Source organism: Pristiophorus japonicus, chromosome 16, assembly GCF_044704955.1.
Source record: "Pristiophorus japonicus isolate sPriJap1 chromosome 16, sPriJap1.hap1, whole genome shotgun sequence".
Lineage (NCBI taxonomy): Eukaryota > Metazoa > Chordata > Chondrichthyes > Pristiophoridae > Pristiophorus > Pristiophorus japonicus.
Window position 1 is genome coordinate 135,017,119 of NC_091992.1, and position 27,115 is coordinate 135,044,233.

The 27,115-nt window shown below is 51.3% G+C and overlaps 1 protein-coding gene across 2 annotated transcripts in view; it reads right to left on the reverse strand.

Annotated features, from left to right (window-relative positions):
• Positions 1–27,115, reverse strand: part of ca10a (carbonic anhydrase Xa) — a 410,115-nt gene that overhangs the window by 317,826 nt on the left and 65,174 nt on the right. For both annotated transcript variants that reach the window (XM_070858252.1, XM_070858251.1), the window contains exon 2: positions 9,513–9,587. In XM_070858252.1, coding sequence (XP_070714353.1) covers positions 9,513–9,587 — 75 coding nt within the window. The remainder of the gene's footprint in view (positions 1–9,512; positions 9,588–27,115) is intronic.

Sequence of the window (27,115 nt, forward strand, 5' to 3'; positions counted from 1 at the left end):
ACACAGTGTGTACAGGAGACACTGGGACACACACAGTGTGTACAGGAGACACTGGGACACACACAGTGTGTGCAGGAGACACTGGGACACACACAGTGTGTACAGGAGACACTGAGACACACACAGTGTGTACAGGAGACACTGAGACACACACAGTGTGTACAGGAGACACTGAGACACACACAGTGTGTACAGGAGACACTGAGACACACACAGTGTGTACAGGAGACACTGGGACACACACAGTGTGTACAGGAGTGTGTACAGGAGACACTGGTACAGGAGACACTGGGACAAGCACAGTGTGTACAGGAGACACTGAGACACACACAGTGTGTACAGGAGACACTGGGACACACACAGTGTGTACAGGAGACACTGGGACACACACAGTGTGTACAGGAGACACTGGGACACACACAGTAGCTTGATATGCACTCTACACTTTAGTTAATGCCGCACTTGCCCGAGTTAGCACGTCCTGCCCAGTTCCATTCAATAATACAGTCCCACTCAACCTGGAGCCAGAACTGAACCCACTGCCTGGAGCATCCACTGACAGAAATCAATGGCACAGGCAGAAAACCATCACTGAAGACACTCGTGTTCAAGGTCCTTTCCGAACATATTGGCACTGCCCAGCCGCTGGGTGCTGTGGGACCGGTATAAAGTTTCGAATGGTGCTCGCGCCCTGTGATGCCCTCCCACTTAACCCTGCTCATTGATCGCTGCCGCGTTCAGGCGGGTAACTGTGCAGCGGGTACACAGTCCACCCGCTGAGTGTGCCGGGAGTAACGGAGCGTGCAGACACAGAGCGAGGACAGGTTCCAGAGCCAGCGGGGGGGCTAATGTACATCATCCCACCCACTCTCAGCGCAGCTCAACCTGTTCGAGGAAGCTAGATACAGGCGCATTTATATAGTGCCTTTAACGTAGGATAACGTCCCACCGCGCTTCACAGCAGTGTTAGAAGACAAAACAGACCAATTTGACACCGAGCCGCAGAAGAAGCAATTAAGGCAGATGACCAAAAGCTTGGTCAAAGAGATGGGTTTTAAGGAGTGTCTTAAAGGAGGAGAGAGGTGGGGAGGTTTAGGGAGGGAGTTCCAGAGCTTGGGGCCCAGGCAGCGGAAGGCACGGCCACCGATGGTGGAGCGATTATAATCAGGGATGCTCAGGAGGGCAGAATTGGAGGAGCGCAGAGGGAGGAAGGAATAGAAGGATATGTTTGGGTGAGAGGAAGTCGGGAGGGAGGGAGACGGTTGTTGTGGAGCAGGGAGCAGTTGGGCCGAACGGCCTGTTTCCACGCCAGACGTTCTCTGTAATCTCCCCCTCCATTATTTTGGGTTTTAGAAATAGGGGCGGAGAGTACAAGAGCAAAGAAATGAGGATAAGGCACTGGGTACGTCACAGTTATGGTGCAGTGGAACCGATTATAGAAAGGACATTGAAACCATAGATTGCATAAGAAAGAACTTGGACCAACTCAGGGCGTCTCAAAGCGCTTTGCAGCCATTGAAGTCCTTTTGGAGTGTAGCCACTGTTGTAATGTGGGAAATGCAGCAGCCAATTTGCGCACAGCAAGCTCCCACACACAGCAATGTGCTAATGACCAGATAATCTGTGTTAGTGATGTTGAATAAGGGATAAATATTGGCCCCAGGACACCGGGAAGAGCTCCCTACTTTTCTTCCAATAGTGCCGTGGGATCTTTTACATCCAGCTGAGAGATCAGACGGGGCCTCGGTTTAACGTCTCAGCCAAAAGATGGCACCTCCCACAGTGCAGCGCTCCCTCAGAATCATATCTTTCAGCCAATGTCCCAGACTCCTCCATCACCATCCCTGGCTATGTCCTGTCCCACCGGCAGGACAGACCCACCCGAGGGGGCACATTGGTATACGGGAGGGAGGGAGGGGCCCTGGGAGTTCTCAACATTGACTCCGGACCCCATGAAGTCTCATGGCATCAGGTCAAACATGGGCAAGGAAGCCTCCTGCTGATTACCACCGACTGCCCTCCCTCAGCTGATGAATCAATGCTCCTCCATGTTCAACATCATTTGGAAGAAGCACTGAGGGTAGCAAGGGCACAGAATGTACTCTGGGTGGGGGACTTCAATGTCCATCACCAAGAGTGGCTCGGTAGCACCACTACTGACCGAGCTGGCCGAGTCCTGAGGGACATAGCTGCCAGACTGGGCCTGCGGCAGGTGGTGAGAGAACCAACACGAGGGAAAAACCTACTTGACCTCGTCCTCCCCAATCTACCTGTCGCAGATACATCTGTCCATGACAGCATTGGTAGCAGTGATCACCGCACAGTCCTTGTGGAGACTGAGTCCCGTCTTCACACTGAGGACACCTTCCACCGTGTTGTGTGGCACTCCCACCGTGCTCAATGGGATAGATTCAGACTACATCCAGCAGCTCAAAACTGGGCATCCATGAGGCGCTGTGGGCCATCAGCAGCAACAGAATTGTATTCCACCACAATCTGTAACCTCACGGCCCGGCATATCTCTCACTCTACCATTACCATCCAGCCAGGGGACCAGCCCTGGTTCAATGAGGAGTGCAGAAGAGCATGCCAGGAGCAGCACCAGGCGTACCTAAACATGAGGTTCCACCCTGGGGAAGCTGCAACACAAAACTACATGCATGCTAAACAGCGGAAGCAGCATGCTATACACAGAACTAAGCGATCCCACAACCAGCAGATCAGATCAAAGCTCTGCAGTCCTGCCACATCCAGTCGCGAATGGGGGTGGATAATTAAACAACTAACAGGAAGAGGAGGCTCCATGAATATCCCCATCCTCAATGATGGCGTTCTCCTCCCAGTCACACACCATCCTGACTTGGAAATATATCGGCCGTTCCTTCATCGTCGCTGGGTCACAATCCTGGAACTCCCTCCCTAACAGCACTGTGGGAGCACCTTCACCACACGGACTGCAGCGGTTCAAGAAGGCGGCTCACCACCTCCTTCTCAAGGGGCAATTAGTGCCGGCCTTGCCAGCGACGCCCACATCCCAGGAATAAATTTTAAAAAGACCCCTCTGACAGTGTGGCGCTCCCTCAGTACTGCCCCTCCGACAGTGCGGCACTCCCTCAGTACTGCCCCTCCGACAGTGCAGCACTCCCTCAGTACTGCCCCTCTGACAGTGCAGCAGTCCCTCAGTCCTGACCCTCCGACAGTGCGGCACTCCCTCAGTCCTGCCCCTCCGACAGTGCGGCGCTCCCTCAGTACTGCCCCTCCGACAGTGCAGCACTCCCTCAGTACTGCCCCTCCGACAGTGCGGCGCTCCCTCAGTATCGCCCCTCCGACAGTGCGGCACTCCCTCAGTACTGCCCCTCCGACAGTGCGGCACTCCCTCAGTACTGCCCCTCCGACAGTGCGGCACTCCCTCAGTACTGCCCCTCCGACAGTGCGGCACTCCCTCAGTACTGCCCCTCCAACAGTGCAGCACTCCCTCAGTACTGTCCATCTGACAGTGCAGCACTCCTTCAGTACTGCCCCTCCAACAGTGCAGTGCTCCCTCAATACTGCCCCTCCAACAGTGCAGCACTCCCTCAGTACTGCCCCTCCGACAGTGCAGCACTCCCTCAATACTGCCCCTCCGACAGTGCAGCACTCCCTCAGTACTGCCCCTCCGACAGTGCGGCGCTCCCTCAGTACTGCCCCTCCGACAGTGCGTCACTCCCTCAGTACTGCCCCTCCGACAGTGCGGCACTCCCTCAGTACTGCCCCTCCGACAGTGCAGCACTCCTTCAGTACTGCCCCTCCAACAGTGCAGTGCTCCCTCAATACTGCCCCTCCAACAGTGCAGCACTCCCTCAGTACTGCCCCTCCGACAGTGCAGCACTCCCTCAATACTGCCCCTCCGACAGTGCAGCACTCCCTCAGTACTGCCCCTCCGACAGTGCGGCGCTCCCTCAGTACTGCCCCTCCGACAGTGCGTCACTCCCTCAGTACTGCCCCTCCAACAGTGCAGCACTCCCTCAGTACTGTCCATCTGACAGTGCAGCACTCCTTCAGTACTGCCCCTCCAACAGTGCAGTGCTCCCTCAATACTGCCCCTCCAACAGTGCAGCACTCCCTCAGTACTGCCCCTCCGACAGTGCAGCACTCCCTCAATACTGCCCCTCCGACAGTGCAGCACTCCCTCAGTACTGCCCCTCCGACAGTGCGGCGCTCCCTCAGTACTGCCCCTCCGACAGTGCGTCACTCCCTCAGTACTGCCCCTCCGACAGTGCGGTACTCCCTCAGTACTGCCCCTCCGACAGTGCAGCACTCCCTCAGTACTGCCCCTCCGACAGTGCAGCACTCCCTCAGTACTGCCCCTCCGACAGTGCGGCACTCCCTCAGTACTGCCCCTCCGACAGTGCGGCACTCCCTCAGTACTGCCCATCTGACAAACCGATCTTGAACAATAAGAGGAAAATGAATAAAATCACATTATTTCACTTCTTTCTCTCAGCACCACACTAAAAATTTAATTACCAGGAAATGGGAACAGCTCATTCTTATCAATTTTTTATTTTTACAATGGTCTTTCTGCATTTGAAAGTATAATTCTCATTAAAAAGAATGTCAGTGATCTTTGACTGCAACAGTGTGCCTTGCGATTATGCTCAATACCACACTACACACAATGGTTCATTGAATAGAGAAAGGTATAAATTGTTAATGCTGAACCTTGGCACGTTGATTAGAGCTCAGTCTGTCTCGGCTTGTCGGTGCAATACAAAAGACAGACATGCATTTAAATAGCGCCTTTCACAACCTCAGGACATCTCAAAGTGCTTCACACCTAATGAAGTATTTTTGAAGTGTTGTCCTTGTTGTAATGTAGGAAACACAGCAGCCAATTTGCGCACAGCAAGGTCCCACACACAGCAATGTGATAATGAACAGATAATCTGCTTGAGTGATGTTGGTTGAGGGATAAATATTGGCCCCAGGACACCGGGGAGAACTCCCCTGCTCTTCTTCGAAATAGAGCCATGGCATCTTTTACATCCCGAGAGAGCAGACGGGGCCTGGGTTTAACGTCCCCTCTAAAAGGACAAAGGGTGTGAAAAAAACAAACCTGAAGGCTTTGTGTCTTAATGCAAGGAGTATCCGCAATAAGGTGGATGAATTAACTGTGCAAATAGATGTTAACAAATATGATGTGATTGGGATTACGGAGACGTGGCTCCAGGATGATCAGGGCTGGGAACTCAACATCCAGGGGTATTCAACATTCAGGAAAGATAGAATAAAAGGAAAAGGAGGTGGGGTAGCATTGCTGGTTAAAGAGGAGATTAATGCAATAGTTCGGAAGGACATTAGCTTGGATGATGTGGAATCTATATGGGTAGAGCTGCAGAATACCAAAGGGCAAAAAACGTTAGTGGGAGTTGTGCACAGACCTCCAAACAGTAGTAGTGATGTTGGGGAGGGCATCAAACAGGAAATTAGGGGTGCATGCAATAAAGGTGCAGCAGTTATAATGGGTGACTTTAATATGCACATAGATTGGGTTAACCAAACTGGAAGCAATACGGTGGAGGAGGATTTCCTGGAGTGCATAAGGGATGGTTTTTTAGACCAATTTGTCGAGGAACCAACTAGGGGGGAGGCCATCTTAGGCTGGGTGTTGTGTAATGAGAGAGGATTAATTAGCAATCTCGTTGTGCGAGGCCCCTTGGGGAAGAGTGACCATAATATGGTGGAATTCTGCATTAGGATGGAGAATGAAACAGTTAATTCAGAGACCATGGTCCAGAACTTAAAGAAGGGTAACTTTGAAGGTATGAGGCGTGAATTGGCTAGGATAGATTGGCGAATGATACTGAAGGGGTTGACTGTGGATGGGCAATGGCAGACATTTAGAGACCGCATGGATGAACTACAACAATTGTACATTCCTGTCTGGCGTAAAAATAAAAAAGGGAAGGTGGCTCAACCGTGGCTATCAAGGGAAATCAGGGATAGTATTAAAGCCAAGGAAGTGGCATACAAATTGGCCAGAAATAGCAGCGAACCTGGGGACTGGGAGAAATTTAGAACTCAGCAGAGGAGGACAAAGGGTTTGATTAGGGCAGGGAAAATGGAGTACGAAAAGAAGCTTGCAGGGAACATTAAGGCGGATTGCAAAAGTTTCTATAGGTATGTAAAGAGAAAAAGGTTAGTAAAGACAAACGTAGGTCCCCTGCAGTCAGAATCAGGGGAAGTCATAACAGGGAACAAAGAAATGGCGGACCAATTGAACAAGTACTTTGGTTCGGTATTCACTGAGGAGGACACAAACAACCTTCCGGATATAAAAGGGGTCAGAGGGTCTAGTAAGGAGGAGGAACTGAGGGAAATCCTTATTAGTCGGGAAATTGTGTTGGGGAAACTGATGGGATTGAAGGCCGATAAATCCCCAGGGCCTGATGGACTGCATCCCAGAGTACTTAAGGAGGTGGCCTTGGAAATAGCGGATGCATTGACAGTCATTTTCCAACATTCCATTGACTCTGGATCAGTTCCTATGGAGTGGAGGGTAGCCAATGTAACCCCACTTTTTTAAAAAGGAGGGAGAGAGAAAACAGGGAATTATAGACCGGTCAGCCTGACATCGGTAGTGGGTAAGATGATGGAATCAATTATTAAGGATGTCATAGCAGTGCATTTGGAAAGAGGTGATATGATAGGTCCAAGTCAGCATGGATTTGTGAAAGGGAAATCATGCTTGACAAATCTTCTGGAATTTTTTGAGGATGTTTCCAGTAGAGTGGACAAGGGAGAACCAGTTGATGTGGTATATTTGGACTTTCAAAAGGCTTTCGACAAGGTCCCACACAAGAGATTAATGTGCAAAGTTAAAGCACATGGGATTGGGGGTAGTGTGCTGACATGGATTGAGAACTGGTTGTCAGACAGGAAGCAAAGAGTAGGATTAAATGGGGACTTTTCAGAATGGCAGGCAGTGACTAGTGGGGTACCGCAAGGTTCTGTGCTGGGGCCCCAGCTGTTTACACTGTACATTAATGATTTAGACGAGGGGATTAAATGTAGTATCTCCAAATTTGCAGATGACACTAAGTTGGGTGGCAGTGTGAGCTGCGAGGAGGATGCTATGAGGCTGCAGAGTGACTTGGATAGGTTAGGTGAGTGGGCAAATGCATGGCAGATGAAGTATAATGTGGATAAATGTGAGGTTATCCACTTTGGTGGTAAAAACAGAGAAACAGACTATTATCTGAATGGTGACAGATTAGGAAAAGGGGAGGTGCAAAGAGACCTGGGTGTCATGGTACATCAGTCATTGAAGGTTGGCATGCAGGTACAGCAGGCGGCTAAGAAAGCAAATGGCATGTTGGCCTTCATAGCGAGGGGATTTGAGTACAGGGGCAGGGAGGTGTTGCTACAGTTGTACAGGGCCTTGGTGAGGCCACACCTGGAGTATTGTGTACAGTTTTGGTCTCCTAACCTGAGGAAGGACATTCTTGCTATTGAGGGAGTGCAGCGAAGGTTCACCAGACTGATTCCCGGGATGGCGGGACTGACATATCAAGAAAGACTGGATCAACTGGGCTTGTATTCACTGGAGTTCAGAAGAATGAGAGGGGACCTCATAGAAACGTTTAAAATTCTGACGGGGTTAGACAGGTTAGATGCAGGAAGAATGTTCCCAATGTTGGGGAAGTCCAGAACCAGGGGACACAGTCTAAGGATAAGGGGTAAGCCATTTAGGACCGAGATGAGGAGAAATTTCTTCACCCAGAGAGTGGTAAACCTGTGGAATTCTCTACCACAGAAAGTTGTTGAGGCCAGTTCAATTAATATATTCAAAAAGGAGTTAGATGAGGTCCTTACTACTAGGGATCAAGGGGTATGGTGAGAAAGCAGGAATGGGGTACTGAAGTTGCATGTTCAGCCATGAACTCATTGAATGGCGGTGCAGGCTAGAAGGGCTGAATGGCCTACTCCTGCACCTATTTTCTATGTTTCTATGTTTCTAAAGAGGTCATTGGTTTCCAATGGAGTGTTTCAACATGAAATGGAGTCCCGCATCTTATCAAACGCTGCCGGTCCGGCTGAGGATTTTTTGACCATTTCTTGCATCCTCGCTCTGTCAGGTACCCTGCCCACCGGCACCAGAGGTAACACGGCTTAAACTGCACGGTCCGCGACACCGATACCCCCGGGGTACCACAACTACCATCGCACACGGCACTCACACCAACACCACACCTCGCACCCACAACGCAACATATTAAACGAGAACGATTCACAAAGGAAATGGGATAAAGATATTTGGTAACAGGAAAAAAGGAACACTGGGATTGGGATACTGCTCATGGGGAGGAGTGATATGTATTTACTTCCCATGTTCTTGGCTTAAGAATCCATAGCAACACATTGCTATTAAAAACTAGTTGGTTTATTCGCAAAGGTTTAACAATTACACGACACATTACCAGTTCATACACCAGACTCACAACCACCTGCCCCATCGTGGATCCCCCAAACCCAACTGGTTGGGGTTTTATTGAGTCTTGTGAACATCACATGACTGGCTAAGCCACTCACAACTATTTTAATTAATAGATAAAACCGAGTGCCCCTTTGTTAAAGGGACACTAGAACCCACAAATTAACAATAAAACTTTAAAGGAACCTTAACCGATCAAATTAGTATTTGGTTGCCGGGGGTGATGTTGCACTCCAGTCCCTCCGGTGCCCACCTCTCGCGGAAGGCCGCGAGCGTACCGGTGGACACCGCGTGCTCCATCTCCAGGGACACCCTGGCTCGGATGTAACCGCGGAAGAGAGGCAGGCAGTCGGGCTGAATGACCCCCTCGACCGCCCGCTGCCTGGACCGGCTGATGGCCCCCTTGGCCAGGCCCATGAGCAGTCCTACGAGGAGGCCCTCCGACCTGCCCGCTCCCCTCCGCACAGGGTGCCCAAAGATCAGGAACGTGGGACTGAGGTGCAACCAGAATTTGAGGAACAGCCCCTTCAAATATTGGAAGAGGGGCTGCAACCTCACACACTGAACATACACGTGGAACACGGACTCCTCCAGACCGCAGAAATTACAGGCGGCCTGGGAGCCCGTGAACCGACTTAAAAACCGATTGCACGGGACTGCCCCGAGCACCACCCTCCAGGCCACGTCCCCGATAACAGCTCTACAAACCGGTGGGTCCATTACAGGTATAAACAGCAAAACGGATTGGCCTGTGATTCCAATGTAAGAGCCAGCCGCCATGGGGGAGGGAGAGAACTGTAGGGCGTTGTGTGGATGAAGGTACGAGGATGGGCCAAAAGGCTGTCCTCAGCTCTAATGATCTAGTTGGCAGATGTGAGCAACGTTTCCCCACTGTGTGCTACGCCGACAAGTGCAGGTCATTCTCTGCCGCGGAGCAGACCAACGGGGAGCTCAATCTACGCAGCTTTCAACAGTCAAGGTCACCGGCCCCTGCGGGCTGTACTGAAGGGTGAAGAATGTGGCTGGAAGCCGCACTTACCTGGGACAAAGCTCCCCTGCACCACCTCTTTGTACGCCCACCATCCTTCGTTGATTTTGTGAGAGTTGTGCTGAGCTGAAAAATTAAACAAGAAGAAACCACATTAGTGTTTGTTTTTAAGTTTTAATACAGTGTGCAGTGCTTGGTAACACAGTGTATTAATGCACAGCGCGTTAGAGTACACAGACCTGCGAGCTCGAGTACAGCAGTCGGCAGTGTACACTGCAAATACACAAATACACCAATCACTAAACGTTGCAACACAGGTTGGCAAGGCCATAGAAAAGGCAAACCAAGAGTTTATTTCTAAAGGTATAGAATTGAAAAGAAGGGAAGTTATGCTAAACTTGTATCGAACCTTGGTTAGACCACACTTGGAGCACTGCGTACAGTTCTGGTCCCCATATTATAAAAAGGATATAGAGGCACTGGAGAGGGTGCAGGGAAGATTTACGAGGATGATACCAGAAATGCGAGGGTATACACATCAGGAAAGAATGAACAGGCTGGGTCTCTTTTCTCTTGAAAAAAGGCTGAGGGGTGACCTAATCGAGGTCTTTAAAATGATGAAAGGTTTTGATAGAGTGGATACAGAGAGAATGTTTCCACTTGTGGGGAAAAGCATAACTAGGGGCCATCAATATAAGACAGTCACCAAGAAATCCAATCGGTAATTCAGGAGAAACATCTTTACCCAGAGAGTGGTGAGAATGTGGAACTCGCTGCCACAGGGAGGGGTTGAGGTGAATAGTATCAATGCATTTAAGGGGAGGCTGGACAAGTATATGGGGGAGAAGGGAATAGAGGGTTGTGCTGATAGAGTTAGATGAGGAAAGACGGGAGGAGGCTCGAGTGGAGTATAAACGCCGGCATGGACTGGTTGGGCCGAATGGCCTGTTTCTGTGCCGTATATCCGATGTAATTACAGTGTGCAGTAACAGTGTCCAACAGTTTCCGACACACAGCAGGTACATTATGGTGTGCAGCTTATTGGTACAGCACGCAGTACAGCACATACCATGCTAGAGTACAGTACACTACAGTACACATTGCACTAGTATATCGTACAATACAGTGCACGGTATATAGTCTCTTAGGCGGTCCCTCGAAACAAGGATGACTTGCTTCCTTGCCAAAAAGGGATGAGTTCACAGGTGTTTCAATGGAGGACCTAATATTCCAGATCCCGAACTACATCCTGAAGGGTGGAAGATGCCTGTGGGTGGATTTTTTTAACGTGGGGTGGCCGTTGCACACCAGCCACCACACGGGCTTGACAGAGCGAGGTCTTGGTCCAGTGGCCCCCACCCCCCACCCCACCGCCCCCCAAAACAGATACACCGCTTTGGGTACTGTTGGGGAGGATGACTCATCAGGGGAGAACAGCAGCAGCCAAGTTCATGGCACCATGGCTGGCTCTGCTGCACAGGAGGGCAGGAAAAAGAGTGGGAGAGCAATAGTGATAGGGGATTCTATTGTAAGGGGAATAGATAGGCGTTTCTGCGGCCGCAACCGAGACTCCAAGATGGTATGTTGCCTCCCTGGTGCAAGGGTCAAGGGTCATTATGAATACTCCTCGCATTGAGGCACAGAGCCTTCAGGCTTGTCTTTTTAACACACATTGCCCTTTTAGAATTTTGCTGCAATGTGGCCTTTTTTGATTTTTGCCTTGGGTTTCTCTGCCCTCCACTTTTACTATTCTCCTTTCTATCTTTTGCTTCTGCCCCCATTCTACTTCCCTCTGTCTCCCTGCATAGGTTCCCATTCCCCTGCCATATTAGTTTAACTCCTCCCCAACAGCACTAGCAAACACTCCCCCGAGGACATTGGTTCCGGTCCTGCCCAGGTGCAGACCGTCCGGTTTGTACTGGTCCCACCTCCCCCAGAACAGGTTCCAATGCCCCAGGAATTTGAATCCCTCCCTTCTGCACCACTCCTCAAGCCATGTATTCATCTGAGCTATCCTGAAATTCCTACTCTGACTAGCACATGGCACTGGTAGCAATCCTGAGATTACTACTTTTGAGGTGCTACTTTTCAATTTAGCTCCTAGCTCCCTAAATTCCCTTGTCGGACCTCATCCCGTTTTTCACCGATATCGTTGGTACCTATATGCACCACGACAACTGGCTGTTCACCCTCCCCCTCCAAAATGTCCTGCAACTGCTCCGAGACATCCTTGACCCTTGCACCAGGGAGGCAACATACCATCCTGGGGTCTCAGTTGCGGCCGCAGAAACATCTGCATGGTATATCGTGTGCAGCATATTACTGTACATTGTGGTGTGCAGCGTTAGTGTGCAGCGTGTTACAGTGTACAATAGATTTATCAGGGAATTATCGAACCACCGCAGATACTACAAGCTAAGCCCCCACGCCCCCACCCCCCGCCTTCCCCCCCGCCCAGTGAGTCTCCGCGTCATCCATCTCATGAACCTTTCTCTTCCCCTCCCTGCTGCACATTGTATGATCGGAATCGGTCTCTGTTGACTCTCACCCAGTGATGTCATACTCACCCAACCCCGAGCATATAAAGGCATTAAATAATGCCCCTTCGCACCACATTTCTCCAGATTCCATCCCCCTATCACAGAGCCTACCCACCCATTCAATCCCCTCCCATAGCCCATGTTCACTCTCCCCTATCACTCTCCCCACCATTCAATCCCCTCCCACAGCCCATGTACACTCCCCATCACTCTACCCACCCATTCAATCCTCTCCCATAGCCCATGTACACTCTCCCCTTTCACAGACCTTACCCATTCAATCCCCTCCCACAGCCCATGTACACTCTCCACAGGGATCAGTGCTGGGACCCCAGCTATTTACAATCTATATTAACAACTTGGAAGAAGGAACTGAGTGCAATATAGCCAAGTTTGCTGATGATATAAAGATAGGAGGAAAAGCAATGTGTGAGGAGGACACAAAAAATCTGCAAAAGGACATAGACAGGCTAAGTGAGTGGGCAAAAATTTAGCAGATGGAGTATAATGTTGGAAAGTGTGAGGTCATGCACTTTGGCAGAAAAAAAATCAAAGAGCAAGTTAATATTTAAATGGAGAAAGATTGCAAAGTGCCGCAGTACAGCGGGACCTGGGGGTACTTGTGTATGAAACACAAAAGGTTAGTATACAGATACAGCAAGTGATCAGGAAGGCCAATGGTATCTTGGCCTTTATTGCAAAGGGGATGGAGTATAAAAGCAGGGAAGTCAGGGTATTGGTGAGGCCACACCTGGAATACTGCGTGCAGTTTTGGTTTTCATATTTACGAAAGGATATACTTGCTTTGGAGGCAGTTCAGAGAAGGTTCACTCGGTTGATTCCGGAGATGAGGGGAGTTGACTCATGAGGAAAGGTTGAGTAGGTTGGGCCTCTACTCATTGGAGTTCAGAAGAATGAGAGGTGATCTTATCGAAACGTATAAGATTATGAGGGGGCTTGACAAGGTGGATGCAGAGAGGATGTTTCCACCGATGGGGGAGACTAGAACTAGGGGGCATGGTCTTAGAATAAGGGGCCGCCCATTTAAAACTGAGGTGAGAAGAAATTTCTTCTCTCAGAGGGTTGTAAATCTGTGGAATTCACTGCCTCAGAGAGCTGTGGAGGCTGGGACATTGAATAAATTTAAGACAGAGATAGACAGTTTCTTAAACGATAAGGGGTTATGGGGAGCGGGCGGGGAAATGGAGCTGAGTCCATGATCAGATCAGCCATGATCGTATTAAATGGCGGAGCAGGCTCGAGGGGCCGTATGGCCTACTCCTGCTCCTATTTCTTTTGTTCTTATGTTCCCCTATCACAGACTCTCCCCACCCATTCATTGGAGTGCCAGCCTGGATTTTTGTTCATTAAATAAGTCTGGAATATAAAGCCAGTGTCAGTAATGGTGGCCATGAAACTACCGGATAGCCGCAAAAACCATCGGGTTCACTTTAGGGATGGAAATGTGCCGTCTTTACCCGGTCTGGGTCTATGTGTGACTCCAGACCCACAGCGATGTGGCTGACTATTAACGAGTGTTCCATCCAGGCTCACTGTCGGATCCACCCAACCCGGGTCCAGCTTCCCAATGGGGCCATGCACCCCGAAAAACTAATTAGGGGGAGCATTGCTCTTAACTGCCCTCTGCCACTCAGTGCATTCAACCAGCAACTTCTCAAGGCAATTCTGGATGGACGATTAATAAGCTGGGCTTGCCATTGATGCCCGCATCCTGTGAATGAATAACCACAGAAATGGAAGTGACAGTTGTCATGGTGCACATTGGTGCCAACGATATAGTTAAAAAAAAAGTAATGAGGTCCTACAAGATGAATTTAAGGAGCTCGGAGCTAAATTAAAAAGTAGGACCTCAAAGGTAGTAATCTCGGGATTGCTACCAGTGCCACGTGCTAGTCAGAATAGGAATCGCAGGATAGCTCAGATGAATACATGGCTTGAGCAGTGGTGCAGCAGGGAGGGATTCAAATTCCTGGGGCATTGGAACCGGTTCTGGGGGAGGTGGGACCAGTACAAACCGGACGGTCTGCACCGAGGAAGGACCGGAACCAATGTCCTAGGTGGAGTGTTTGCTAGTGCTGTTGGGGAGGAGTTAAACTAATATGGCAGGGGGATGGGAACCAATGCAGGGAGACAGAGAGAAACAAAAAGGAGACAAAAGCAAAAGACAGAAAGGAGATGAGTAAAAGTGGAGGGCAGAGAAACCCAAGGCAAAAAATAAAAAGGGCCACTGAATATAAAGGGGCTGCAGGAGGGGTCAAAACTAAAAATCATGGTTTAAAAACTAGGATTAAAACACTCTACCTAAACGCACGCAGCATTCGAAATAAAGTAAATGAGTTGACGGCACAAATCATTACAAATGGGTATGATTTGGTGGCCATTACAGAAACGTGGTTGCAGGGTGGCCAAGACTGGGAATTAAACATACAGGGGTATCTGACGATTCGGAAAGATAGACAAGAAGGGAAAGGAGGTGGGGTAGCTCTGTTAATAAAGGAAGATATCAGGGCAGTTGTGAGAGATGATATTAGCTCTAATGAACAAAATGTTGAATCATAGTGGGTAGAGATTAGAGATAGTAAGGGGAAAAAGTCACTGGTGGGCGTAGTTTATAGGCCCCCAAATAATAACTTCACGGTGGGGAGGGCAATAATCAAGGGAATAATGGAGGTATGTGAAAAAGGAACGGCAGTAATCATGGGGGATTTTAACCTACATATCGATTGGTCAACTCAAATCGCACGGGGTAGCCTTGAGGAGGAATTCATAGAATGCATACGGAATTGTTTCCTAGAACAGTATGTTACAGAACCTACAAGGGAGCAAGCTATCTTAGATCTGGTCCTGTGTAATGAGACAGGAATAATAAACGATCTCCAATAAAAGATCCTCTCGGAATGAGTGATCACAGTATGGTTGAATTTGTAATACAGATTGAGGGTGAGGAAGTAGTGTCTCAAACGAGCGTACTATGCTTAAACAAAGGGGACTACAGTGGGATGAGGGCAGAGTTGGCTAAAGTAGACTGGGAACACAGACTAAACGGTGGCACAATTGAGGAACAGTGGAGGACTTTTAAGGAGCTCTTTCATAGTGCTCAACAAAAATATATTCCAGTGAAAAAGAAGGGTGGTAAGAGAAGGGATAACCAGCCGTGGATAACCAAGGAAATAAAGGCGAGTATCAAATTAAAAACCAATGTGTATAAGGTGACCAAGGTTAGTGGGAAAATAGAAGACTGGGAAAATTTTAAACGACAGCAAAGAATGACTAAGAAAGCATTAAAGAAAGGAAAGATAGATTACGAAAGTAAACTTGCGCAAAACACAAAAACAGATAGTAAAAGCTTTTACAGATATATAAAACAGAAGAGAGTGACTAAAGTAAATGTTGGTCCCTTTGAAGATGAGAAGGGGGATTTAATAATGGGAAATGTGGAAATGGCTGAGACAATTATTTTGCTTCGGTCTTCACAGTGGAAGACACAAAAACTATGCCAAAAATTGCTGGTCACAGGAATGTGGGAAGGGAGGACCTTGTGACAATCACTATCACTAGGCGGGGGTAGTGCTGGACAGGCTAATGGGACTCAAGGTAGACAAGTTCCCTGATCCTGATGAAATGCATCCCAGGATATTAAAAGAGATGGCGGAAGTTATAGCAGATGCATTCGTTATAATCCACCAAAATTCTCTGGACTCTGGGGAGGTACCAGCGAATTGGAAAGCAGCTAATGTAACGCCTCTGTTTAAAAAAGGGAGCAGACAAAAGGCAGGTAACTATAGGCCGGTTAGTTTAACATCTGTAGTGGGGAAAATGCTTGAAACTATCATTAAGGAAGAAATAGCGGGACATCTGGATAGGAATAGTGCAATCAAGCAGACGCAGCATGGATTCATGAAGGGGAAATCATGTTTAACTAATTTACTGGAATTCTTTGAGGATATAACGAGCATGGTGGATAGAGGTGTACCAATGGATGTCGTGTATTTAGATTTTAAAAAGGCATTCGATAAGGTGCCACACAAAAGGTTACTGCAGAAGATAAGGGTATGCGGAGTCAGAGGAAATGTATTAGTATGGATAGAGAATTGGCTGGCGAACAGAAAGCAGAGAGTCGGGATAAATGGGTCCTTTTCGGGTTGGAAATCGGTGGTTAGTGGTGTGCCACAGGGATCGGTGCTGGGACCCAACTGTTTACAATATACATAGATGACCTGGAAGAGGGGACAGAGTGCAGTGTAACAAAATTTGCAGATGACACAAAGATTAGTGGAAAAGCGGGTTGTGTCGAGGACACAGAGAGGCTGCAAAGAGATTTAGATAGGTTAAGCGAATGGGCTAAGGTTTGGCAGATGGAATACAATGTCGGAAAGTGTGAGGTCATCCACCTTGGAAAAAAAACAGTAAAAGGGAATATTATTTGAATGGGGAGAAATTACAACATGCTGCGGTGCAGAGGGACCTGGGGGTCCTTGTGCATGAATCCCAAAAAGTTAGTTTGCAGGTGCAGCAGGTAATCAGGAAGGCGAATGGAATATTGGCCTTCATTGCGAGAGGGATGGAATACAAAAGCAGGGAGGTCCTGCTGCAACTGTATAGGGTATTAGTGAGGCCGCACCTGGAGTACTGCGTGCAGTTTTGGTCACCTTACTTAAGGAAGGATATACTAGCTTTGGAGGGGGTACAGAGACGATTCACTAGGCTGATTCTGGAGATGAGAGGGTTACCTTATGATGATAGATTGAGTAGACTGGGTCTTTACTCGTTGGAGTTCAGAAGGATGAGGGGGGATCTTATAGAAACATTTAAAATAATGAAAGGGATCGACAAGATAGAAGCAGAGAGGTTGTTTCCACTGGTCGGGGAGACTAGAACTAGGGGGCACAGCCTCAAAATACGGGGGAGCCAATTTAAAACCGAGTTGAGAAGGAATTTCTTCTCCCAGAGGGTTGTGAATCTGTGGAATTCTCTGCCCAAGGAAGCAGTTGAGGCTAGCTCATTGAATGTATTCAAGTCACAGATAGATAGATTTTTAACCAATAAGGGAATTAAGGGTTACGGGGAGCGGGCGGGTAAGTGGAGCTGAGTCCACGGCCAGATCAGCCATGATCTTGTTGAATGGCGGAGCAGGCTCGAGGGGCTAGATGGCCTACTCCTGTTCCTAATTCTTATGTTCTTATGTTCTTATGGCGTGTGAGGAAATGATTGGGTGGGATATCTCTGTGAGCACAGAGTGCTTGAGTCAGCTGTACTGACCCAGGGGAGAGGAGGGAGTGCGGAGGATTTGGTCTGGGTAAATGGGTGTCTGTGCAGAGCCGCGATGTGCAATGCAAGATCAGGGATCTGCCTCTACTTGTATTCAGTGTAACCGTGGTTTTTAATAATCTATGATTCTCCAAACAAATGGGGCTGCATTAATATTAATATTGCGTTATTACAATGCAGCACAGCACTAGAGGATCTGGCGGGCAATCAGCAAGTGTCAAGCTCAGGAAAGAAATGGTGGGGGAGAAATATGGGTCAAGGGAGCTCATTAAAAACCAAAGGGAAGCAGTGGGCCTATACCCGATCCCAGCAGCACGCAGCGCTGGTCTCCGAGTCACAGCCAGGGTTACCGAGATTACAGGCCCAATAGATTCCCAGCCAGCACATCAGCCTCAACACTAGGGTCCAATCGACTCCCTCCACTGTGGTTGGTTCTGAGCTAGCTTGGCCACTTCCGTGTCGGCCGTGGCTCAGTGCGTCACACCCTCGCCTCTCAGTCAGGTCTCACGCCAGAGACTTGAGCACCAGATCCTGGCTGGCACTCCCAGTGCGGTACTGAGGGAGCGCCGCACTGTCGGTGGTGCAGTACCGAGGGAGTGCTGCACTGTCGGAGGGGCAGTACTGAGGGAGCGCCGCACTGTCGGAGGGGCAGTACTGAGGGAGCGCCGCACTGTCGGAGGGGCAGTACTGAGGGAGCGCCGCACTGTCGGAGGGGCAGTACTGAGGGAGCGCCGCACTGTCGGAGGGGCAGTACTGAGGGAGCGCCGCACTGTCGGAGGGGCAGTACTGAGGGAGTGCCGCACTGTCGGAGGGGCAATACCGAGGGAGTGCTGCACTGTCAGAGGGGCAGTACTGAGGGAGCGCCGCACTGTCGGAGGGGCAGTACTGAGGGAGCGCCGCACTGTCGGAGGGGCAGTACTGAGGGAGTGCCGCACTGTCGGAGGGGCAATACCGAGGGAGTGCTGCACTGTCGGAGGGGCAGTACTGAGGGAGCCCCGCACTGTCGGAGGGGCAGTACTGAGGGAGTGCCGCACTGTCGGAGGGGCAGTACTGAGGGAGTGCCGCACTGTCGGAGGGGCAGTAATGAGGGAGCGCCGCACTGTCGGAGGGGCTGTGGTGAGGGAGTGCCACACTGTCGGAGGGGCAGGACTCAGGGAGCGCCGCACTGTCGGAGGGGCAGTACTGAGGGAGTGCCGCACTGTTGGAGGTTGCCTCTGCAATGTATTTGCTTTCATGGGCTCTTTGCTTAAGAATTCATAGCAACACATTGCTATTAAAAACTAGTTGGTTTATTAGCAAAAGGTTTCACAATCACACGACACATTACAAGTTCATCCACCAGGCTCACAACCACCTGCCCCATCGTGGATCCCCCGAACCCAACTGGCTGGGGTTTTATTGAGTCTTGTGAACATCAAATGACTGGCTAAGTCACTCACAATGCAACAGCTCTACAACTATTTTTATTAAAACTCCCTTAAAAGGGGCACTAAAACCGACAAATTCAGAAATTTAGACAATAAATGGTCAAATTAAAATTTGGTTGCCGGGGGTGATGATACACTCCAGTCCCTCCGGCGCCCACCTCTCGCGGAAGGCCCAGGTCTGGCGCCATCCAGCCCACTCCTCCGCCATTGAGCAAGTCCCTGACCCTGGTCACCTCACCAGCCACAGCCCTCCCGTCCACCTGCCACCTAAAACCTCGGTCGTGGAGGTACGGATTCCCGAGCAGCGGCTCCTGCAGGACAGCCGCCACTCCAGCCGGTGGAGAGCTGCGCTTGGTGGTGACTTTGTTCCAGACCCTGAGGAGTTCTTGGTAAAAGACAGGCAGCTCCTGGACAGCGGTCCTGATGCCCCCCCAAAGCTCCTAACAGGAGCTGCGTGTCATAGTTGAGGTGGTATTGCTGGCAGAAGAAATACGTCGCCAGAGCACGCCACCTAGGAGGGGGCTCGACGTAAAGGTATCTCTGCAGGGTCTGAAGACGGAAAGTCGCGAGCTGGGTGCTGACGCACACCAACGACTGACCGTCCTTCCTAAGCGGGAGACTCAAGACCGCGGCAGAGACCCAGTGCTTCCTGTTGTTCCATAAGAAGTCCACCAGCTTCTTCTGTATCTTGGCGACAAACGCAGGGGGAGGGGTCAAAGTGACCAGCCGGTACCACAGCATGGCGGCTACCAGCTGGTTTATGACTAGCGCTCGACCCCTGTAGGACAGCACTCGGAGCAGTCCTCTCCAGTGCCCTAGGCGAGCGGCGACCTTGGCCTCCAGCTCCTGCCAGTTCGCCGGCCAGTCTCCCTCGTCGGGGCTAAGGTAGACTCCCAGATAGAGGAGATGGGTCGTGCTCCAGGCAAAAGGCCTGAGCTCCTCCGGCAGGGAGTCCACCCGCCACTGACCCACCAGGAGTCCGGAACATTTCTCCCAGTTGATCCTGGCGGAGGATGCGGACGAGTAAATCTCCTGGCACTCACGCATCCTCCTCAGGTCAGCGGGATCCTCTACCGCGAGGAGCACGTCATCGGCGTAAGCCGAGAGGACGACCTCCACGCCCGGCCCTTGCAGAGCCAGTCCCGTCAACCTCGTCCGCAAGAGGCGCAGGAAAGGCTCCATGCAGATGGCATATAACTGGCCGGACATGGGGCATCCCTGGCGCACCCCTCTCCCAAAGCGAAGGGGTGCCGTCAAAGACCCGTTAACCTTAATCAGACACTCCGCGGCGGCGTACAAAAGTCGGATCCGGGCATCCCGAAGCCAAAAGCGTGCAGAGTTCCGAACAGATACTCGTGATCCACCCCGACAAACGCCTTTTCTTGGTCGAGGGATAGGAAGGTGACCGACAGACCAGCCTCCTGCGAATGGTGGACCAGGTCATAGAAACATAGACAATAGGTGCAGGAGCAGGCCATTCGGCCCTTCGAGCCTGCACCGCCATTCAATGAGTTCATGGCTGAACATGCAACTTCAGTACCCCATTCCTGCTTTCTCGCCATACCCCTTGATCCCCCTAGTAGTAAGGACCTCATCTAACTCCTTTTTGAATATATTTAGTGAATTGGCCTCAACAACTTTTTGTGGTAGAGAATTCCACAGGTTCACCACTCTCTGGGTGAAGAAGTTTCTCCTCATCTCGGTCCTAAATGGCTTACCCCTTATCCTTAGACTGTGACCCCTGGTTCTGGACTTCCCCAACATTGGGAACATTGTTCCTGTATCTAACCTGTCTAATCCCGTCAGAATTTTATATGCTTCTATGAGATCCCCTCTCATTCTTCTGAACGCCAGTGAATACAAGTCCAGTTGATCCAGTCTTTCTTGATATGTTAGTCCCGCCATCCCGGGAATCAGTCTGGTGAACCTTCGCTGCACTCCCTCAATAGCAAGAATGTCCTTCCTCAAGTTAGGAGACCAAAACTGTACACAATACTCCAGGTGTGGCCTCACCAAGGCCCTGTAGAACTGTAGCAACACCTCCCTGCCCCTGTACTCAAATCCCCTCGCTATGAAGGCCAACATGCCATTTGCCTTCATAACCGCCTGCTGTACCTGCATGCCAACCTTCAATAACTGATGTACCATGACACCCAGGTCTCGTTGCACCTCCCTTTTTCTTTATCTGTCACCATTGAGATAATAGTCTGTCTCTCTGTTTTTACCACCAAAGTGGATAACCTCACATTTATCCACATTATACTTCATCTGCCATGCATTTGCCCACTCACCTAACCTATCCAAGTCACTCTGCAGCCTCATAGCATCCTCCTCGCAGCTCACACTGACACCCAACTTAGTGTCATCCGCAAATTTGGAGATACTACATTTAATCCCTCGTCTAAATCATTAATCCCAGACCAGATGGATGTTATCATGGATTGTCCGGCCCGGGACCGTGTAGGACTGGTCGGGGTGGATCATGTGGTCCAGCACGGCGCCAAGGCGAGCAGACATCACCCTGGCGAAGATTTTGTAATCCGTGCTGAGGAGGGAGACCGGGCGCCAGTTCTTAAGAAGGGCGATCACCACCTACTTAGGCAGCAGGACGATGACTGCCCTGCGCCAAGAGAGGGGCATCTCCCCGTTCGCCAGACTTTCCCCCAGGACCCGCGCGGAGTCACCCCCCAGGACGTCCCAGAACGCCCTGTGGAACTCCACGGTCAGCCCGTCCAGCCCCAGGGCCTTTCTCCTCGAGAGCTGGTTGAGGGCACCGGTCAGCTCCGCCAGGCTTAGTGGAACTGGATCCGCGACCTCATGAACGCGCCTCGGGACCCGACGAGCTGCAGGTCCTTCAGCGCGGCCTTCTTCGCTTCGTACACCGTCCGCAGGGCCGGGTCCTCGACGACTTGACCGAGACGGGACTCCAGGTCGGGCACCTCTTTTTCTAGGCGCCCGACTCTGGCCGCCCGCCTCTTGGTCGACCCCCCTCGCGTACTCTTGACAGAAGACGCGGACGTGAGCCTTGCCCACGTCCCACCATAGCCTCAAGGAGGGGAAGCCCCCCTGCTTCCTTCTCCAGTCGGCCCAGAAACGACGGAACGAGTCCTGGAACCGCACGTCCTCCAGCAGCTGGTTGTTAAAGTGCCAGTACGCGGACCCCGTCCTCGCGCGGAGCGAAGCGAGCTCCGCCCACACCAGGTGATGGTCCGAACACGGCACCGGCCGCATGGAGGCCGCCGGGATGCAGGAAACGTACGCCCGAGAGACGTAAAGGCGGTCGACTCTGGACCATCCTACTCCAGGCCTCACCCAAGTAAAGGCGCTGGAGTCGGGATGGAGATTTCGCCAGACGTCCACCAAGTCGAAGGACCCGACCGGTCCCTCAACTTCTCCATCGCTGTCATGCTCTGCGGGGCACCGGAGCGGTCCCTCGCCTCGAGGGTGCAGTTAAAATCCCCCCCGAGGACAATGCAGTCGCCGACGTCGACGGAGCCAAGAAGAGCGGACACTTCTATGAAGAAGCGCGTTTGCTGCGGGCCGGGCTGAGGTGCGTACACGTTCACAAGATGGAGCGGCACGTCCCCCAGGCGAACCGTGACATGCAGCAAGCGGCCTGGCACGGGCTCCTCGACCCCCAAGATCTCCGGCTGAAAATGCGGGCCCAGCAAGATGGCCACCCCACTAGAAATGGTAGTGAGGTGGCTCATGCGGACCTCTCCTTGCCATTCCAGGAGCCATGTGGCCTCATCTCCCGGAACGGTGTGGGTTTCTTGCAGGAAGCACACCGCATATTTCCCCTCCCGCAGGAGCGAAAAATTGTTAAATCTACGGCGTGCCTCTCTGCCACCGTTGATGTTGAGGCTGGCTATGGTTATTGTTATGTATTTAACCCTTTGTAACCTGCATGACAACTGACCACCAGAGGGCCCACCTGTTGGAGTCCCAAGGGATCCCAGCATCCCTTGGGAGCACAGTATATAAGCAGGGCACCCACGAGGTACCTGCACTCTGGAACCTTAATAAAGGAGCTAAGGTCATACTTGCTCATTACACACAGTACTCAGTCTGACCCTTTATTATGAGTGTAACAATTGGCGACGAGGTAACAAACAACCGCGCAAAAATGCAAAGAACAGTCGGTATCCTGGAGAAGTTCTCAGAGGGAGATGATTGCGAGGCCTTCGTGGAGAGACTCGACCAATACTTTGTGGCCAACGAGCTGGAAGGGGATGAGAACGCTGCCAAACGAAGGGCGATCCTCCTGACCGTCTGTGGGGCAACAACCTATGGCCTCATGAAGAATCTCCTGGCCCCGGCAAAACCAACAGAGAAATCCTACGAAGAACTGTGTACGCTGGTCCGGGAGCACCGAAATCCTAAGGAAAGCGTTTTGATGGCGAGATATCGGTTCTACACGTGTCAACGATCGGAGGGCCAGGAAGTGGCGAGCTATGTCGCCGAACTAAGGCGCCTTGCAGGACATTGTGAGTTTGAGGGATTCCTAGAACAAATGCTCAGAGACTTTTTTGTACTGGGCATCGGACATGAGACAATCCTTCGCAAACTGTTGACTGTAGAAACTCTGAATCTGAGTAAAACCATAACGATAACCCAGGCTTTTACGTCCACCAGCGACAACACCAAGCAGATTTCGCAGAGTAAAGAAGTTTCAGCCAGTACTGTGCATAAAGTAACGTCTGTCTCGAGCAGAAATGTACAGGGCAGAACGTACACGCCGGCTGCTGCTGCCCGACCTCAGATAACCCAGAGTCTGCCATCAATTGTTAATGCGAGGCAGTTAACACCCTGTTGGCGCTGCGGGGGTGATCATCGGCCCCATCAATGCCGCTTTAAGCACTATGTGTGCAATGGCTGCAGAACAATGGGACTCCTCCAACGAATGTGCAGGCGAGCTGCAAACTCTGCAAACCACCACGTTGCAGAGGTCGATCGATCCACAGTGGATCAGACGGAATTGGAAACTCGTACGGAGGAGGCAGAGGTGTACGGGGTACACACATTCACTACGAAATGCCCACCAATAATGAAAGTTGAACTGAACGGTATTCCAGTGTCTATGGAGCTGGACACGGGGAACAAGTCAGTCCATAATGAGTAAAACGGCCTTCGACAGGCTGTGGGGAAAGAAGGCACACAGGCCCAAGCTCAGCCCCATTCACACCAAACCAAGGACTTACACCAAGGAACTAATCGCTGTAATTGGCAGTGCTGAAGTCAAAGTCTCCTATGACGGAGCAGTACACGAACTCCCGCTGTGGATTGTGCCAGGGATGGCCCCACATTGTTTGGCAGAAGCTGGCTGGGAAAAATCTGCTGGAACTGGGACGACATCCGAGCGCTTTCGTCCATCGACGACGCCTCATGTATCCAGTTCTGAGCAAGTTCTCATCGTTGTTCGAGCCAGGCATTGGAAGCTTCTCGGGGGCGAAAGTGTAGATCCATTTGATTCCTGGTACGCGACCCATCCACCACGAGGCTCGGGCGATACTGTACATGATGTGTGAAAAAGTGGAAATTGAGCTGGACAGGCTGCAATGTGAAGGCATCATCGCGCCGGTGGAATTCACCGACTGGGCCAGTCCGATTGTCCCGGTACTCAAGGAGGATGGTACGTTAGAATTTGTGGGGACTATAAAGTAACGATTAACCGTTTTTCGCTGCAGGATCATTACCCGCTACCCAAGGCAGACGACCTATTTGCGACCCTGGCTGGAGGGAAGACGTTCACCAAGCTGGACCTGACCTTGGCCTACATGACACAGGAGCTGGAGGAGTCTTCGAAAGGCCTCACCTGCATCAACACACACAAAGATCTGTTCATCTACAACCGGTGCCCGTTCGGGATTCGGTCAGCCGCGGCGATCTTCCAGCGGAACATGGAGAGCCTGCTCAAGTCGGTTCCTTGCACAGTGGTTTTCCAGGACCACATACTGGTTACAGGTTGGGACACCATGGAGCACTTGAAGAATCTGGAGGAGGTTCTTAGTCGGTTGGATTGCGTGGGGTTCAGGTTGAAACACTCGGTGTGTGTTTTCCTGGCACAGGACGTCGAGTTCTTGGGAAGGAGAATCGCGGCAGACGGCATCAGACCCACCGACGCCAAGACGGAGGCCATCAAGAATGTGCCGCGACCACAGAACATGACAGAGCTGCGATCGTTCCTGGGACTAGTTAACTATTTGGGTAATTTCCTACCTGGGTTAAGCACCCTGCTAGAACCCCGACATGTGTTACTGCGCAAGGGAGACGACTGGGTGTGGGGGAATTCACAAGAGGCTGCCTTTAAGAAAGCTAGAAATCTGTTTTGTTCAAACAAACAGCTTGCCTGTATAACCCTTGTAAACGATTGGTGTTAGCTTGCGATGCGTCATCATACGGGGTCGGGTGTGTGTTACAACAGGCTAATGAATCGGGGATTTTACAACCAGTCGCTTATGCGGCCAGGAGTTTGTCCAAGGCTGAAAGGGCCAACAGCATGATTGAAAAAGAGACTCTGGCATGCGTTTACGGGGTAAAAAAAATGCACCAGTACCTATTTGGCCTCAAGTTTGAGCTTGAAACTGACCACAAGACGCTCATATCGTTGTTCTCTGAGAGCAAAGGGATTAATACCAATGCCTCTGCCTGTATTCAAAGATGGGCGCTCACCCTGTTGGCATACAATTATGTAATCTGTCACAGACCGGGCACAGAGAACTGCGCAGATGCTCTCAGTCGGCTGCCATTGCCCACCACCGGGGTGGAAATGGCACAGCCAGCGGACTTGCTCATGGTCATGGAAGCATTCGAGAACGAGAAGTCCCCCGTTACGGCCCGCCAGATCAGGACCTGGACCAGCCAGGATCCTTTACTGTCCCTGGTAAAAAACTGTGTCCTCCGTGGGAGCTGGTCCAGTGTCCCAGTGGAGATGCAGGAAGCGATTAAGCCGTTCCACAGACGCAAAGACGAGTTGTCCCTGCAGGCGGACTGTCTATTGTGGGGCAATCACGTGGTCTTACCCAAGAAAGGCAGAGACACATTCATATGTGAACTGCACAGCACCCACCCAGGCATTGTAATGATGAAAGCCATCGCCAAATCCCACGTGTGGTGGCCTGGCATCGACTCAGATTCAGAGTCATGTGTGCGCCAATGCAACACTTGCTCTCAGCTGAGCAAAGCACCCAGAGAGGCACCGCTAAGTTTGTGGTCCTGGCCATCCAAACCGTGGTCAAGGATCCACGTAGACTATGCGGGCCCATTCCTCGGCAAAATGTTTTTGGTTGTTGTGGACGCTTACTCAAAGTGGATTGAATGTGCAATAATGTCTGTAAGCACATCCACGGCCACCGTTGAAAGTCTACGAGCCATGTTTGCCACGCACGGCTTGCCTGATGTCCTAGTCAGCGACAATGGGCCGTGCTTCACCAGTGCTGAATTCAAGGAATTCATGACCTGCAACGGGAGCAAACACGTCACATCTGCCCCGGTCAAGCCCGCATCCAACGGCCAGGCAGAAAGGGCAGTTCAGACCATCAAGCAAAGCTTGAAACCTGTGTCGGAAGGCTCCCTGCAGACCCAGTTGTCCCGAGTGCTGTTCAGTTACCGCACCAGGCCCCACTCACTCACTCAAGGGAATCCACCGGCAGGAAGGTCCCGTCCACCGTGAGCCCCTTACTAAGGGCCAGGGACACCGCCCGCTCCGACCCCAGGAAGAACACAGCCTTCCCAGACATTTTGGAGGTGGTGACAATGGCCGAGGGCCCGACTACCCCAGCCATCGCCCGCACGCACTCCTCGATGCTCATGTTGGAGTGAGTGTAGCTCTTGATCCTGTTCTTTATTGTAATTAATCTGAATGGTGGCAAAGCAGCAGGAGCCAACATGGCCACCACGCGCACATAGGTTGGGGCTGGTCCTGCCATTAGCGAAGCTGGACTCACCATGTCAGGGTCCCACACAAATCACAGGCCTCAAGGTCTTAAAGGCCCCATTAATTGAGCAGAGGGAGTTCTTAATGAGGCACACCTCTCCCCTCCTTGTTAACAATGGGAGAGGGGCCTTTTCCCTCTGTTCATTAGTTTTAATTTGTAATTAAAAAGGAGAAAGAGATACCTCTCCTGAGAGAGAGAGGGAGAGAGAGAGAGGAGAGGGGGGGGGGGGGGGGGGGGGAGAGGGAGGGAGGGGGGGGGGGGAGAGAGAGGGGGGGGGAGAGAGGGGGAGATAGAGAGAGGGGGGGAGATAGAGAGAGGGAGGGGGGGGAGAGAGAGAGGGAGGGGGGGAGAGAGAGAGGGAGGGGGGGGGAGGGAGGGGGGGGGAGAGAGAGAGAGGGAGGGGGGAGGGAGAGAAGAGAGAGGGGGGGGAGAGAGAGAGGGGGGGGGGGAAAGGAAGGGGA